The following is a 17985-nucleotide window of genomic DNA, read 5'->3' on the forward strand; positions in this document are numbered from 1 at the left end:
CCAGAGTCCGATTTTCTCCGGGGTCTCGGCTGCCGGGGGTAGCCGAGACCCCAGAGAACATGATTCGAGGGGTTTTTTACCGACTCCGCTTTTGCGATTGCCGGTAATTAACCGTTTACCGGCGATCGCCAAAAAAAAACCGCGATTTTTTTTTAATTTCTCTGTCCTCCGATGTGATCGCACATCAGAGGACAGAGAAATGGGGTCCCAGATAGCCCCCCAATACTCACCTGTCTCCCCCGGTGCTCCTCGTGGATCCCGATGGGCGCCGCCATCTTTTTCCGGTAAAAAAATGGCGGCCGCATGCGCAGTGCGCCCACCGGCCGGCACCGGGAGGATCTTTGGGGTCTCGGCTGCCGGGGGTAGCCGAGACCCCAAAGAACATGATCGGGGTCGGTTATACCGACCCCTGTTTTGCGATCGCCGGTAATTAACCGTTTACCGGCTATCGCAAAAAAAAAAAAAGTGGTGTGTAATTCTCTGTCCTCTGATGTGATCGCACATCAGAGGACAGAGAAATAGGGGGATTCGGAGACCCTATTATACTTACCGGTGTCCCTGGGTCCTCCTGCGTCCTCTCCTGCCCGCCGGCGTCTTCTTTGGGAAACAAAATGGCGGGTGCATGCGCAGTGTGCCCGCCACCTGTCACCATCTGCTGGCCGGCAGGAGAAAGCAGTTGGGGCTAAAATTAGGGCTAGGGTTAGGGCTAAATTTAGGGTTAGGGTTGGGTGCTAAATATAGGGTTGGGGCTAAATTTAGGGTTGGGCTTCTTTCACACTTGCGTCGGTACGGGCCATCGCAATGCGTCGGCCCGTCATACCGACACACGTTGTGAAAAATGTGCACAACGTGGGCAGTGGATGCAGTTTTCAACGCATCCGCTGCCCAATCTATGTCCTGGGGAGGAGAGGGCGGAGTTACGGCCACGCATGCGCGGTCGGAAATGGCGGACGCGACGTACAAAAAAAGTTACATTGAACGATTTTTTGTGCTGATGGTCCACCAAAACACAACTAATCCAGTGCACGTCGCGATCCGTCGGCAATACAAGTCTATGGGCAAAAAACGCATCCTGTGGGCACATTTGCAGGATCCGTTTTTTGTCCAAAACGACGGATTGCGATGGATGCCAAACGACGCAAGTGTGAAAGTAGCCTTAGGACTAGGGTTAGGGTTGGGGCTAAAGCTAGGGTTAGGGTTGGAGCTAAAGTTAGGGTTAGTGTTGGGGCTAAATTTAGGGTTAGGGCTAGGGTTGGGGCTAAAGTTAGGGCTAGGGTTGCGGCTGAAGTTAGGGCTAGGGTTGCGGCTAAAGTTAGGGTTAGAGTTGGGATTAGGGTTTGGATTAGGGTTGGCATTAGGGTTACTCTTGGGATTAGGGATAGGTTTGGGTTTAGGGTTATGGTTAGGTTTGGGATTAGGGGTGTATTGGGATTAGGGTTAGGTTTGAGGTTAGGGTTGAGATTAGGATTAGGGGTGTGTTGGATTTAGGGTTTTGATTAGGGTTATGGTTAGGGTTGACATTAGGGTTGTTTTGGGGTAAAGGTTGTGATTATCGTTAGGGTTGTGATTAAGATTATGGATCGGGTTGGGATTAGGGTTAGGGGTGTGTTGGGGTTAGGGTTGGAGTTAGAATTGGGGGGTTTCCACTGTTTAGGTCATCAGGGGGTCTCCAAACACGATAGTCAATTTTGCGCTCAAAAAGTCAAATGGTGCTCCTCCCTTCTGAGCTCTGCCGTGCGCCCAAACAGTGGGTTACCCCCACATATGGGGCATCAGCGTACTCGGGATAAATTGGACAACAACTTTTGGGGTTCAATTTCTCCTGTTACCCTTGTGAAAATAAAAACTTGGGGGCTACAAAATCTTTTTTGTGGAAAAAAAAATATTTTTTATTTTCACGACTCTGCATTCTAAACTTCTGTGAAGCACTTGGGCATTCAAAGTTCTCACCACACATCTAGATAAGTTCCATGGGGGGTCTAGTTTCCAAAATGGTGTCACTTGTGGGGGGTTTCCACTGTTTAGGCACATCAGGGGCTCTCCAAACGCGACATGGCGTCCGATCTCAATTCCAGCCAATTCTACATTGAAAAAGTGAAACGGCGCTCCTTCTCTTCCAAGCTCTGCGGTGCGCCCAAACAGTGGTTTACCCCCACATATGGGGTATCGACGTATTCAGGAGAAATTGCACAACAACTTTTGTGGTCTAATTTCTCCTGTTACCCTTGTGAAAATAAGAATTTGTGGGCGAAAAGATCATTTTTGTGTAAACAAATGCGATTTTTTATTTTCACGGCTCTACGTTATAAACTTCTGTGAAGCACTTGGGGATTCAAAGTGCTCACCACACATCTAAATAAGTTCCTTAAGGGGTCTAGTTTACAAAATGGTGTCACTTGTGGGGGGTTTCCACTGTTTAGGCACATCAGGGGCTCTCTAAACGTGACATGGCGTCCGATCTCAATTCCAGCCAATTCTGCATTGAAAAAGTCAAACGGCGCTCCTTCACTTCCAAGTTCTGCGGTGCACCCAAACAGTGGTTTACCCCCACATATGGGGTATTGGCGTATTCAGGAGAAATTGCATAACAAAATTTATGGTTACATTTCTGTTTTTACACTTGTGAAAATAAAAAAAATGGTTCTGAATTAAAATGTTTGCAAGAAAAAGTTAAATGTTCATTTTTTTTCCTTCCACATTGTTTCAGTTCCTGTGAAGCACGTAAAGGGTTAATAAACTTCTTGAATATGGTTTTGAGCACCATGAGGGGTGCAGTTTTTAGAATGGTGTCACACTTGGTTATTTTCTATCATATAGACCCCTCAAAATGACTTCAAATGTGATGTGGTCCCTAAAAAAAAAAAATGGTGTTGTAAAAATGAGAAATTGCTGGTCAACTTTTAACCCTTATAACTCCCTAACAAAAAAAATTTTGTTTCCATAATTGTGCTGATGTAAAGTAGACATGAGGGAAATGTTATTTATTAACTATTTTTCGTGACATATCTTTCTGATTTAAGGACATAAATATACAAAGTTTGAAATTTGCTAAATTTTAAAAATTTTCGCCATATTTCCATTTTTTTCATAAATAATCGCAAGTAATATCGAAGAAATGTTACCACTATCATCAAGTACAATATGTCACAAAAACAATCTCAGAATCAGCGGGATCCGTTGAAGCGTTCCAGAGTTATAACCTCATAAAGTGACAGTGGTCAGAATTGTAAAAATTGGCTCGGTCATTAAGTACCAAATTGGCTCTGTCACTAAGGGGTTAAACATACAAAACAAACATAACACAAGAAACATATATATATATATATATATATATATATATATATATATATATATATAACGTTTAAAACACTGGTTTAAAAACACTGCATACATGTCATAACATAAACCAAACAGTACAAGGACAACCAACCAAAAAACGATTAAACATTGCAATATAATTTTTAAAAAGTTAAGTGTTAAAAAATGTTAAAAATTTGGATAACTGTCCTTAAAAATAATGTAGTTTTGTGGATGAGATAAATGTATGCAACCAAAAATGACCGTATACATTTTAATATAACGTTTTGTGTTTACATAGTCCAAGCAGCCCACCAAAAAAAGAAGGAACATTGCGGTTGTCAAAGAGCTCTTGGACATAGAAAACGAGACACTAATAGCACTAGTGGAAGCGAATCCGTCCATATGGGATCAAAGTGACAGCTCCCACAACGATATTATTAAAAACCGGAAGTTGTGGGATAAAATAATATGCCAGTTGGACCCACAGTATCTGCACAAGTCTGCATCCTCTAAGAAAAAAATTGGTAATTATTGCTGAACTTAAATTGCTAAAATGTAAAGATTGCAAGCTGCCAAATATTTTTTTTTTTTAAGCCGATGCTGTCCATACCCGGTGGAGATCCATTAGAGATCGATTTGTACGGGACTTGCGCAACAGCCAAAACACCCCCAGTGGATCTGGTGGCAAACGTGTCACCCCTTATGTTCATTATGAGCAATTGTTGTTTCTACAGAAAACGTCCCAGCGCTCGTAAGTGAAAAGTTCACGGTGTGAGAGAGGACCAAGTATTTAATTAAAAACTCTTTTAAAATAGATTTTTTTTTGTTATAGAATGATATGCAGTACCGCTGCACCTCGAGAGGCAGAGGAATCGGAGCCATCTCAACAGGAAACAAGCCAGCAGACGGGCACTGAAGATTTGTCTGGCCTGAGTGAGCCACGATCAATGGAGAGTAGCACTGTGGCTCCTGTTGTTAGTGCCCGTTTGCAAGCATACCGCAGACGCAAGCGATCATCTGCCAAAGATGAAGTCGATGCCACAATTGTTGATAGACTCCAACGGTTAGAGGATCTGTGTCGCAGTGAACACAGACATCTACGGCGGGAATTTTCGAAATTGCAATCCCGTGAATCTGTATATGCAGCCAATGAGTGGAAGCTCCTGTTTTTGTCATATGTGCCTGTAGCCCAAAAGATACCGCCGCACAGAAATTTAATGTTTAGGCAAAGATTTCATGACCTATTTCAGGAATTTTTGGCCCCTTAGGAACCCACTTTCTCGAGACCAAGAACCATGGACATGCCGTCATACAAACCAGAATACAGAGGCCGGGGTGAACCGAGTATGGAAATGCAAAGGCAATGTAGCAGTCCAGCGTACAGTTGGGCAGACAATACACCCGCGCAATATCACAGTCTGTAACTACTGTTTAAAAAAAAAAATCACCAAACTTTGGCAATTGCAGCCTTTAAAATGTTTGTGTAAAATTTTTGTGTACCTATTGTGTATGTTTTTGTTCATCCCTATGTTAAAATGTGTACCAACAATCAGGTTGGACGAACAATGTCTTCAAAATATTTTTAGTAAATTTTACTGCTATTATTAACATTTCATATTCTTGTATGTATTGAACTTTTTTTAAATTTATTAAGGTTATATAAACAAAACAAAAAAAGAATTGCCCCACACATTGCACCAATATAAACAGGCTTCAACATTTTCACACGTGTCTGTCTTGCCATGGAACAAGACCTTCATGTATGAAGTAATTTGCAAAGTGATCACGAATCCTCATTATTTCCACTGTATACCGAACAGTAGTCGAATCAATGCTCATGAGGTTCGAATCACAGTCATCGTGGTCAACCACCTGGGGTTCATGTCTGGAAACAAAATTGTGCAGACAGATGCATGCCTTCACTACACGGTCCACATTTTCAGGTTGCAGTAGCATGCAAGTTAGTAAGATTCGCCATTTTAAGGTCAACATACTAAAGGCACACTCCACATAACGTCTTGCCCGGCTCAAGCGATAATTAAAAATGCGTCTTGTGGAGTTTAGACTAAGGCTTGAGTACGGCTTTAGGAGATTGCGTCCGAGTTGGAACGCCTCATCCCCAACTATAAGGGCAAACTTGGGACTTCAGAAGAGGTCATGCTGAGGGTATGTTGAAGCTGTTGCTGTACAAACATTTCCCCATGTTGGACTCTTTGAAGACTCTGGAATCGTTCGTCCGGCCATACGCACCAATATCCACAGCAACAAAACGGTATCTAGCATCCGCGATAGCCATCAATACAACGGAAAAGTATTTTTTATAGTTCTAGTATAGGGATCCACTATGTACTGGTTTCTGAATCCAAATTTGCTCGCCGTCCACGGCACCAATGCAATTTGGGAAATTAGCCACATCCTCGAAATGTTTGGAAATCGATAGCCACGTTTCTGTTGTCGGGATTGGTAGCACAAGTGGTTGTAAGTTGTTCCAAATGGCATCACAAGTTTCACGAACTAGTTGGCAAATGGTTGATTTCCCCACTCGAAATTGAAAATGCAGTGACGCAAAAGATTCTCCGATAGCCAGATATCTGTCGACAATCCCCCCCAAAAAAAAAAAATTAGCACTATGGACATACTGTTAAGATTTTAAAGGACAACTAAAATAAAGGCAAGTTAAAATGGAATAGGACAATTGCCAAAGTGTACATAACTGAAAAACATGCTCCGCGATAAATTACATCCTGTCTTTGTCAATAGAACAATGTTAAAAAAAAAAGGATGATTACCTCAGAGTCACCACTAAACGTTGCTCCGCACAAATACTATCACGGAAAGTGCTGCGCTGATGATGTATCTCATCCTTCACATGTGAGAGCAGAATATCAAAGGTTTCAATGGACATCCGAAGATAACGTTGAAATTTAAAGGGATGATCCCGAAGCTGAACATGCAGGGTGTGAAAAGCACCATATGTATTCCGTAAAAAATTCACTTCATGGATCCAATATCTCCTTTGGGAAATACACCTTCTCTGCCGAAGTCGCAACTGCATCAAGAGAAATCGAACGAGCTCAGACACAAACATCTTGCTTGCAGAAGTTCACTCAATGCTTTCAAAATGGAGAATGTTCTCCATACACACCCAACGCTGACAAAAGAGCAAAAAAAAGAGCAACTTTAGTGACACTGCCTGAAGGCAGACAAACTGATGCTTCACGAACGGACATCAAAATAACAAACGCAGTCACATGCGTTAACGTGAAGCCAAATTTTCACCAAATTTGGCTCATTTTTGTACATGCGTTTAACGGATCCGTTAAACGGATTGTACTAAACGCAATGTGAACCTAGCCTTATCTATTTAGGTAACAGTTATTGAGAATTGCTCATGAGATTCCTCTGGCTGGACACTTCAGTCTTTTGTATTCCAAAGCTCACCAGACACATAAATTCTATTGGCCCAAGATGGGAACAGATATTGCCAATTACGGTCGATCCTGCGTAGTTTGTCAGAGAGTTGGAAAGTCCGGGAATGTACAGAAAGCTCCATTGATACCACTGGCAGTGATCGATAAGCCTCTCCAGTGGCTGTGGATATTGTAGGGCCACTCAGCTCCGGCAAAAAGTTCATTCTCACAGTGGTGGACTATGCTACACGATACCCGAAAGCTATGGCACTGTCCTACATCCGAGCAAAGTGGCGATTCTTTACTGACTGTTTTCTCTCGTGTGGGTTTCCCCATGGAAATGTTAAGGCCCCTTTTGTTAAGTGTCGAGTTCCCGCTTCTGCACAAGGGGAATCTCGAGCCATCTCCGCTGCGGTCTCCCATTCTTCTCCAGCCACAGTGGAGCCTGCTCAGCAGAGACATCGGTCCCAGCATCTTGCTCAGTCTCACACTGTACAAAGTTACTGCTGCTTTTCCTGCTTCTGCCATTGAAGTCAGTGTTGGACAGCGGCGAGCAGATGCTTTTGGGACTAAGTCCTGCTTTTCTCTTTCTGAGCATGCCCAGGGCAAGATCTCCCGTTGGAGATCGAGGGTCACATGCTCAGGTACTGCAGCACATCCCATTGGTCCTCCAGGTCCTGAACGTGCTGCAACTATATAAGCTGCGCATGACCGCACGGCCATGCGCTAGTATAGACTTGATAATGTGTGTGTGTTGATGGATGCATGTCGATGGATGAAAGCTCCTAAATCATTCCCATTCCTAGTGTTGTTGACTGGTCGCGAATGAAGGATTGCTATCTAGCGCCTGACTTAGCCATCAGCATGTAAACACACAATACAGCGTCTTATTGCTGTGACCACCAGTGCGGCGCCGTGCGCTTTCACAGCGCTTTCCTGACCCAAGCCTGGGTGGTTAGTGGCGTTCGCCAGTGCGGCACTGCATACACTCTTGTGCTTCTATTGCTGTCACTCTGACACCCCAGTAGCGGTGTCGAGCGCATGAGGTCTATGTACTCAAATCCTGTGTCTTGGGATTGAGTTCTGAGACTCCTTGCTTGCGCTCTTGGTGCGGTACCGCGGCCCTGTAACGCAACAGGGTTCGCTTCCTTCACACAGGGTGAGGTTAACCCGTGTGTGTATTCACATTGTACCGCCATATAGTCCATCATTACTTGGCAGCAGGTTCTATCTCTGCACGGTGGACCCCGAGCTGCGAACGCACCTTACTCTCTTATTATTTGGTGCGTTCCGCTAGCCCTAACACCTTTCACACATCTGTTTTTTGCTGTCCGTCACAATCCGTCGAATTTTGAAAAAAAACTAATTCGGCGACTGATGTCTCATAGACTTGTGTTAGCAACGGATGGCCTCCCATTTCGTTTGCCGGATCCAGTGAAAATTCTTTGTCGGGCGGCCGGAGACGACGGACAAAGTAACATTTTTTGTGTACATCGAAAAATCGGACGACTGATCTAGCGCCGTCCGTCGTTTGCTCGAATGGAAGCCTATAGGCGCCGGATCTGTCAAATGACGGAAGCCAGCGACAGATTCCGTTTTTTTTAAACAGCATGCTCCGATACAATTAGCCAGCATCCAATTAGGAAAGGTATATAAAGCCTGCCAGGTAGGGCTTCACTCATCCATGTACCAGCAAACAAGCAAGCCAACGGGAGTCCAGCCAGCAGAAGCCACAGAGCTAAACCTGCCAGCCACACAGCCAGGCCAACCAGCGGAAGCCAGGCCTGCCAGCCACAGAGCTAAGCCTGCCAGCACAGAGCTAAACCTGCCAGCCACACAGCCAGGCCAGCCAGCGGAAGCCAGGCCTACCAACCACAGAGCTAAACCGCCTGCCAGCCACAGAGCCAGGCCTACCAGCCACAGCTAAACCTGCCAGCCACACAGCCAGGCCAACCAGCGGAAGCCAGGCCTACCAGCGACAGAGCCAGGCCAGCCAGCCACAGAGCTAAGCCTGCCAGCCAGCGGAAGCTGCACCTTCCCAGCCTTCCCTCACACCTGGTCCCTTGGTCCCATCCACCAGCGCTGGAGCATCTTGGCAGACTTCATTACATGAAGCTGCTGGTGACAAGGTAGCATTTCCTTTACCCCACCCCACTAACACTGCTGCCACCTATAGAACACCTTTGGGTTCTGGGCGGCAGCGCCAGAGGGGTCAGGAAAAGAGCTATGCGCCTGAGTTCTTGCATCTAAATGCATCCTTCCAGAACTCACTGAAAGTGTTGTCTGAGCAAATGACTGCAGGATTCAACCTCATACACAACAGTTTGCTTGAATTGAGAACGCGTCTGGATAGGATGCATTTAGATTGCAAGTAAATCGCCCAATCATTCCTTTTTCCAGGCAGTAGTTGAGCGCATGGACAAGCTATCTCCTGATCAGCAGCTGCATGTAATGCAAGCCTGCCAGTTTGCCCTAGCGCATGTTGGCTCCCAAGCCCCTCCACCCGCCCCGGTAGTTCCTCCGGCACCTGCCCCCCCTCCAGCCACTGTCCTTCCTCCCCCTCCAGTACAATACCAGCATCCTGCCCCGTACCAGCATCCTTCCCCGTACCAGCATCCTGCCCCGTACCGGCATCCTGCCCCATATCGGTTCCCAACCACAGCATCTGTGCCTCCACTCCTTGCCCAACCTGTACGCCATGCCCACTACCACCAATCTCATTCCACACCCATCATGCCCCAAATACAACCCTCTTCTCCACCCACCACCTCTTCTGTCTCCCAATCCCTCCACTCCACCTCTCAAACTGTACCAAATCCCATCCCTACTCCAGTTTTTTTGTCCATCCTTCCTCTTAGTTTCTCCACCCCTTCACCTTGTGTTTCTGATCTGTCAGCACCACAATCCGCTCTGCATACTCCCAATCGAAGTGGTCCGATCTGTCAGCCCCTCCAGTACTATCTCCACCCCAAACTACCTTAATTTATAGTTTTGTAATCAATAAAATATATATATATTTTTTTTTTTTATAAAAAGCTTTATTGTCTTTCATTTATTTAATGATAAGATACAATACTTTGGGTAATGAGGTACAAAACTTTGGTTAATAGAAAAAATTGATGGTGTAATCACAAATATGAAAACTGCAATAAGTTTGGTACTCCAACATATATTATATTAAAAGACAAAGCCATCAAACCATCTCTTCCTGCCATTCTACTCTTCCTTGAGGTGAAATAAAGTACTTTGCAAATTTGTCCCTCATTCTTGATACTGCCACGACTTCAAAAAGTAATCTAATGATAATCATACAAGGAGGTTTCTACCAAATTGTCATCCATGGCAATCTGTTCCCTGCATACTAGGAAATTGTGCAGGACCACACAAGCTTTCACCACCTCATCCATTGTCAGTCTTCAGGTTAATAGCGGTCAACCGAACTCACCATTTGGATGTGAGAATGCCAAAAGCGCACTCCACCATTCTTCGCGCTCGTGTTAAGCCGTAATTAAAGGGAACCTGTCACCTGAATTTGGCGGGACTGGTTTTGGGTCATATGGGCGGAGTTTTTGGGTGTTTGATTCACCCTTTCCTTACCCGCTGGCTGCATGCTGGCTGCAATATTGGATTGAAGTTCATTCTCTGTCCTCCATAGTACACGCCTGCACAAGGCAAGATTGCTTTGCACAGGCGTGTACTATGGAGGACAGAGAATGAACTTCAATCCAATATTGCAGCCAGCATGCAGCCAGCGGGTAAGGAAAGGATGAATCAAATACCCGAAAACTCCGCCCATATGACCCAAAACCAGTCCCGCCAAATTCAGGTGACAGAGTCCCTTTAAACACTCTTTTCGTTGGTGCCAAGCCACTACTTGCGTATGGCTTCAGCAGGTGTTCCGAGAGTTGGAAGGCTTCATCTCCAACACATTGAAAAGGCATTGACGGCCCCGGCAGCGATCTAGGTGGTGGAAATTGGAAGGTGTTTCCATATAAATGATGCCCCTTTGCAGACAATTTAAGCACTTGAGTCAATGGAGCAGCCATAGGCCCCAATATCAACTGCTATGAACTTGTATTCTGCGTCTGCGATGGCCATGAGCACAATGGAGAAATATTTCTTGTAATTCAAATATTCTGAGCCAAATGCAGCAGGTTTGACGATGCAAATGTTTCCCGTCCACTGCACCCAAGGAATTGGGAAACTGACAAATTTTTTGAAGGTTTTCAGCAAAGTCCCGCTAACTCTCCATTGTGGGATATGGGATATATTCCTCATGTAAACAGTCCCACAATGCGCAGCAGGTGTGTGTAACAATCCCCGATATGGTATAAATCCCGAGTCTGAAATGGAGAGGAATCTAAAAAAGGGAAGGCAATAGTTACTACAAACTACCAGCAACAACATTACAGTTGGAAGTCTGCTTTAACCCTAAGGGTGGTTTGCACGTTAATGACCGGGCCAATTTTTACAATTCTGACCACTGTCCCTTTATGAGGTTATAACTCTGGAACGCTTCAACGAATCCCGGTGATTCTGACATTGTTTTCTCGTGACATATTGTACTTCATGATAGTGGTAAAATTTCTTTGATATTACTTGGCGTTTATTTGTAAAAAAAAAAAAATTGGTGAAAAATTTGAAAATTTCGCTATTTTCCAACTTTGAATTTTTATGCCCTTAAATCACAGAGATATGTCACACAAAATACTTAATAAGTAACATTTCCCACATGTCTACTTTACATCAGCACAATTTTAGAACCAATTTTTTTTTTTTTTTTTGTTAGGGAGTTATAAGGGTTAAAAGTTGACCAGCAATTTCTCATTTTTACAACACCATTTTTTTTTAGGGACCATATCACATTTGAAGTCATTTTGAGGGGTCTATATGATATGAAAATACCCATGTGTGTCCAACGTAACGCAGGGCCAAATCAACCAGAAGGTCTGGTACGACCGTAATGCCAGAATAAGGGGCAGAAGGTTTGGGTGTTGGTCCCTATGTTACAGAATAAATTACAGGCCGCATGGGAGGGGCCATACACTGTACACAAGCGGATAAATGATGTTAATTATGTGGTGACCCTAGATGAGCATGCAAAGCATCAGAAAGTCTTCCATGTAAATATGCTGAAGGCTCATCATGACAGGGAGACCTGTGTCTTGTCTGTCTGTAGCCTGCCTGAAGAGGGGGAGGCTGATCTGTTATTAGATGTGGGGGCTGGGACTCAGTACATGGAGTCCCTGGAGTCAGCAGAGTTTAACCCTGAGCTATCCCACAGTCAGAGGTCTGAGCTGATGGGAGCGCTCAGCGACTTCACCGAAGTCTTCACAGGAGAGCCTGGGAGGACGCACTTAGCAGCTCACCATGTGGACACTGGTACTAATCCGCCAGTATGGCAGTCTGCATACGGTGTGTAAGCAGAGGTGAAGGCACACATGAGGGAACAGGTAGTGGAGATGCTAGACCAGCAAGGTGAGGATCACCCAATTTTCTACCTAAGCACGAAACTTCTGCCCAGAGATGTGGCTTATGCCACCATTGGAAAAAAAATGTTTAGCAATTGTGTGGGCTCAGCTGAAGCTGCAACCATACCTCTATGGGCGCAACTTCACTGTGATAACAGATCATAACCCCCATGTACGTTCATAAGGAGGGAGGTGTAGTGAAATTTGTATGGATGTATGACCAGCAGTAAATTGACATCTGTCTTAGGGTACCGTCACACTATACGATTTACCTATGATCACGACCAGCGATATGACCTGGCCGTGATCGTAGGTAAATCGTAGTGTGGTCGCTGGGGAGCTGTCACACAGACCGCTCTCCAGCGACCAAGATACCGAGGTCCCTGGGTAACCAGGGTAAACATCGGGTAACTAAGCGCAGGACCGCGCTTAGTTACCCGATGTTTACCCTGGTTACAAGCGTTAAACTAAAAAAAAACAAACAGCACATACTTACATTCTGGTGTCCGTCAGGTCCCTTGCAGTCTCTGCTTCCCGCACTGTGACTGCCGGCCGTAAAGTGAAAGTGAAAGCACAGCCGCTGTGCTCTGCTTTCACTTTACGGCCGGCAGTCACAGTGCTGGAAGCAGACTGCAAGGGACCTGACGGACACCAGAATGTAAGTATGTGCTGTTTGTTTTTTTTTAGTTTAACGCTTGTAACCAGGGTAAACATCGGGTAACTAAGCGCGGTCCTGCGCTTAGTTACCCGATGTTTACCCTGGTTACAAGCGAGCGCATCGCTGGATCGCATCGCTAGATCGCTAGATCGGTGTCACACACACCGATCTAGCGATGACAGCGGGAGATCCAGCGATGAAAGAAAGTTCTAAACGATCTGCTACGACGTACGATTCTCAGCAGGATCCCTGATCGCTGCTGCGTGTCAGACACAGCGATATCGTAACGATATCGCTGGAACGTCACGAATCGTACCGTCGTAGCGATCGAAATGTTATAGTGTGACGGTACCCTTAGACTGCAGCTCTCACAAAGGTCATGACCTATGTTATCCTGAGCAGGCAGTCTCCAGTCACCCCAGGGGGGATTTCCAGAGCACACACAGAATTGGAAACACTTCACACCTCCTAGTGCCTTTGATGGGAAGATGCCAAATTGCATCCTGACACTGTATATTTACTCTGAGAAAGAAAGATTACACGAAGAGTGTTCAAAGAAAAAATAATGTATTCATTAGTAATAGCCAGGATCTAGTCACAAACCAAGGATTAGAATATTAACCTGAGAGGCTGGTCTAGAAATCTGACTCCCGGGTTGACTCTATAAAGTAGGTCTACACATAGAAACATGTTCACAGATTGAGGGTCAGCCATATTCATCCCTCTCTCGGAGCAGAATGCCTGACTGCAAAGTTTAGATTTTTCTGTATGTTTTCTCCTTTTATTTTTATAACTGTTTTGCATATTTGTATGTCACTTTTTATTTCCATATTTGTATCTTTTATTGTAAGCACTGTACCTTTTCTATTAAAGCTTAAAACTTTAATAAGTTTGAACCTTGTATGCTCTAAAGAGTCCATAGCCTTAGACTGTGTGTCGCTGCTGATTGGCAGACAGTAGTAGTAATATTTCCGGGACTCATTGCCCGTGTGTTCGGTGAGTGGTAGCAGCATGTATGAGCGGGGTGCGTGGACTGTGTCAGGGGTGACTTATGCTCCATTGCAGCATAGGACAGAGGCTGAATGCTGGACTGAGAGAGAGGAGATAGATTAACCCTTGCAAGTGCAACCCCAAGTCACGTGCTGAGAAGCAGGTACATGACAGTTAGGATTTATGTGTCGTATTGACAGTCAATACAATCTCAAAATCGTGTATTTTCTTTACAGGACACTTCTGGTGTTGAACAGCCGGAGCAGTTGAGTGATGATTCTTCCCAGGGTCGTCGGGCCCGAGTTCCTGAGGTGGAAAGACGGCGTGTAAGTAGTCTTGATTGTTTTTGGTTTAACCCCTGAGGTTATGTGCACGCGTTGCGGATTCCAATTATGGAGCAGGTGAAAAATGCTGCGGATTCCGCACAAAGAATTGAAATGTTGCGGAAAATAAACTGCAGCGTATCCGCTCTGAATTTTCCACTGCATGTGCACTGCGGATTTGGTTTTCCATAGTTTTACATGGTACTGTACAACGTATGGAAAACTGCTGCGAATCCGCAGCCGAATTCTGCAACGTGTGCACATACCCTTACTGAAATCAGGCGTGGTATTACACCAGTGTCAGTATCCCCCGCTTTGATGCAGGCTCCTTTGGTGAGCCCACCTCAAAGCCGGGACATGTCAGCTGTTTTGAACAGCTGACATGTGCCCGCAATTGGCACGGGCAGATTTGCGAACCGCCTATTAACTAGGTAAATGCTGCTCTCAAATTCTGACAGCGGCATTTAACGCGTGCTTCCAGGCATCGGGCCAGAAATACACGCACCGCTGACTCACATGATCGGGGGTCAGCGGTGCGTCGGCATGACAACCAGAGGTCTCCTGGAGACCTCTATGGTTGTTGATGGCGGATTGCTATGAGCGCCACCCTGTGGTCGGCACTCATAGCAATGCTGTAATTCTACTACATAGGAGCGATCTGAGCATTGCTCCTATGTAGCAGAGCCGATCAGGCTATGTCAGCTTCTAGCCTCCCATGGAAGTTACTGAAGCATGGCAAAAGTAAAAAAAAAAAATTATGAAAAAAAATAAAAGTTCAAATCAGCCCCCGTTCGCCCCATTCAAAATAAAACAATAAAAAAAATCAAATATACACATATTTGATATAGTCACGTTCAGAATCGCCCGATCTATCAATAAAAAAAGGATTAATCTGATCGCTAAACAGCGTAGCGAGAAAAAGAAATAAAAAAACACCTGAACTACGTTTTTTTGATCGCCACAACGTTGCAAGAAAATGCAATAGCGGGCGATCAAAAGAACGTATCTGCACCAAAATGGTGTCATTAAAAATGTCAGCTTGGCGTGCAAAAAATAAGCCCTCACCCAACCCGAGATCACAAAAAATAGAGGCACTACGGGTCTTGGAAAATTGCTAAATTTTTTATTTTTTTTGCAAAGCTTAGAATTTTTTCCATTACTTAGATAAAAAAAAGAACTTAGACATGTTTGGTGTCTATGAACTCGTAATGACCTGGAGAATCATAATGGCCGGTCAGTTTTAGCATTTAGTGAACCTAGCAAAAAAGCCAAACAAAAAACAAGTGTGGGATTGCACTTTTTTGCAATTTCACCGCACTTGGATTTTTTTTTACTCTTTTTTTAGTACACGACATGGTAAAACCAATGGTGACATACAACTCGTCCCTCAAAAAATAATCCCTCACATGGCCAAATTGACGGAAAAATAAAATAATTATGGCTCTGGGAACGAGGGGAGCGAAAAAAAACGCAAAACCGAAAAAGCTCCGGGGGTTAAGTCTTTCATCTTTAAAACTATGACTTATAATTTTTTTGTGTTTTTGTGATGTCTAGGTTCCACAACGTGAGGAAGCCAATACCATCGACAATGAGCAACTGATTCATCTTGTACAAGAGCGACGAGCGTTGTGGGACACCCGTCATCGTCAACATTCTGACTCAGTGGTGATTCGAAGACTCTGGGAAGAAGTGGCCCGATCGCTCTTGACTAATTGGGACCGTGCCACCACACAAGTCAGAAAGGATTTTTGTAAGTGTTGCAATGCGGCGGTGAACCTGTAAATGTAGGTGCATGGTTTTACAATTTATTTTTTCCCCCCTTCACAGTGAAGAGCGTAAAAGTCCATTGGCGATCGATGAAGGATCGCTTCAATAAGGACATGAGAGAGGAGATTAAGGTTCGAAGTGGTGCTGCTCCAAAGCTACCAAAATACAAATACCATCGCATGCTGGCTTTCCTGAGGCCTGCGCTTGCTCATCGACCGTGAGTATCTTTGTCTTGTATTCAATTATCTAACATCTGAATTGTTCAGTTCTACAGAATATGTTGGTGCTTTTTATTTTTATTGTAATGTTTTTCATTTATTTTCCACACAGAACCTGGAGCAGCACCACAGAACCTGGATCGTCCTCGGTTGCAGTGGCCCGTCAGCGACCAGCTACGGAACGCTCGCAATCATCCACCAGCAATGCAGTAACTGGGCAGGCTTCACAAGCTGGGGAACAGGCAGCCAGTCCATCAGGTTTTCCCCTCTCCCAGCCCTCTTCCACTGCTTTTGTTGGGACTTCTCGTCAGCGGCAGAGGGCCTGGGAGAGGTCAGTCATGCCCGAGTTTATTCACTTGAGCTCGGTCTTCCAGGATGGGATGAAGGTGACTGGAGATAGAATAGACAGTGTGTTCACTCAGGTGAACACACTTTTGCAGGATGTCCACAGACAGCTTGACCGCCTGAAAGCCGACCTTCAGAGACCGGCGCAACATTTTCTTTCTGCAATAGAGCGGGGCGTGTCGGAAAACCTTACACCTGAACTCCAGCTGAACGTCATGCTGGCCTGCCAGGCTGCTTACAGCCAGGCATTGCAGCAGTCCCGAAGCTACCATCCGCAGGCTGGATATTACCAGCAGGCGAACATTTATTTCCCGACATAGCAACAAGGCCAAGCACAGCATCAGTGGCAGAAGACTGCAGCACCGAACTATCCTGCACCACCACCGCTGGACCTTATGGCAGTTCCCCCAATTCCCAGCATCACCATGCTCCAGAGTGCAGCACCCCTGCAGCATGCAGCATCCATCATGCTGCCCAGTCCAGCACCCCTGCAGCATGCAGCATCCCCCACGCTGCCCAGTTTAGCACCCCTGCAGCATGCAGTATCCCCCAAGCTGCCAAGTGCAGCATCCCGCCAGCATGCAGCATCTACCAGTCTGCCCAGTCCAGCAGCACGCCATCACACTACTATAGAGGCCACCACTCCCACTCAGCCAAGCAAGAAACATAGAGATACTTACAAAAACCCGACTCCCACTAGTGACTCTGCTCAGCACAGGAAAATTAATACCCGGAGCAAAAAATGTCGACCATAAAAGGACCCACCACCCTCACCTCCCAATGTGTCTCTGTTGTCAAATCTGTCTCTACCGTCCCTTGTGTTTCTCTCTTCCAATTTGTCTATCTCTTCCCACGATTCAACTCCCAATGTGTCCAGTCCAACTATGAGCCAATCCTGCAATTTATTGCCCCTTCCCCTGTAACCTTTTCATCGACTCCTACCCCATCATCACAGCTCAACACCCCCAAGGTCCACAATATCTCACCGTCAGACAGACACTGCACATAAACTTAATTGTTGGTTAATGGAAAATAAACAGTTATTTGTTGTTGGTAATTAAAATTTGTATTTTGTTTGCACAGTTCCTGTGTTTTCTTTGTCCCTTTATGTGAAAACACACACGCGTGTATTGTATTGTTGAGTGAAGTAGCAATGGGTGTTTCACTGGAGGTGTTTTATTAGTAGTAAAGTTAGCAAACATTACAGGTACATTTACAAGTGTATTAAACCATATTGTCTTGCCTTGCCACACGTCTAATATCCAAAACAAGGTAAGCAGGAAAGATCCCTCATCTGGGCAACTTCCACTGTAGTCCTCCAAGGGTGAACACGGTAATCCTGCAAAGTGCTAGCAACTGATTCGTCAAGTTCTAATTGTTGTCGCTCTTTTGCCAGGATGTAATAGTGCATAACACACACTTTAACATCATCAATTTTCTCAGTTTTTAGATTGATTGGTATTCCCAAAATGCGCCATTTTGATGCCAACAAACCAAAGGGAC

The 17985-nt window shown here is 45.1% G+C and overlaps 1 protein-coding gene across 7 annotated transcripts in view; it reads left to right on the top strand.

The window, feature by feature from the left end:
- The window catches only part of LOC138658341 (uncharacterized), a 77504-nt gene extending 59937 nt beyond the window's left edge, over positions 1-17567 (top strand). For 5 of the 7 annotated variants that reach the window (XM_069745830.1, XM_069745802.1, XM_069745811.1 and 2 more), the window contains 4 exons: positions 14066-14155; positions 15707-15902; positions 15980-16136; positions 16250-17567. In XM_069745830.1, the coding sequence (XP_069601931.1) occupies positions 14066-14155; positions 15707-15902; positions 15980-16136; positions 16250-16802 (996 nt within the window). In that variant the 3' untranslated portion in view covers positions 16803-17567. Of the gene's footprint in view, positions 1-3598; positions 3825-3894; positions 4052-4132; positions 4916-14065; positions 14156-15706; positions 15903-15979; positions 16137-16249 lie in introns of those variants that run through there. The other 2 variants (XM_069745820.1, XM_069745825.1) reach the window with 1 other exon arrangement.
- The last annotated feature ends 418 nt before the right edge of the window (positions 17568-17985 follow it).

This window comes from Ranitomeya imitator, chromosome 1 (genome assembly GCF_032444005.1).
Source record: "Ranitomeya imitator isolate aRanImi1 chromosome 1, aRanImi1.pri, whole genome shotgun sequence".
In the NCBI taxonomy this organism is placed as follows: domain Eukaryota; kingdom Metazoa; phylum Chordata; class Amphibia; order Anura; family Dendrobatidae; genus Ranitomeya; species Ranitomeya imitator.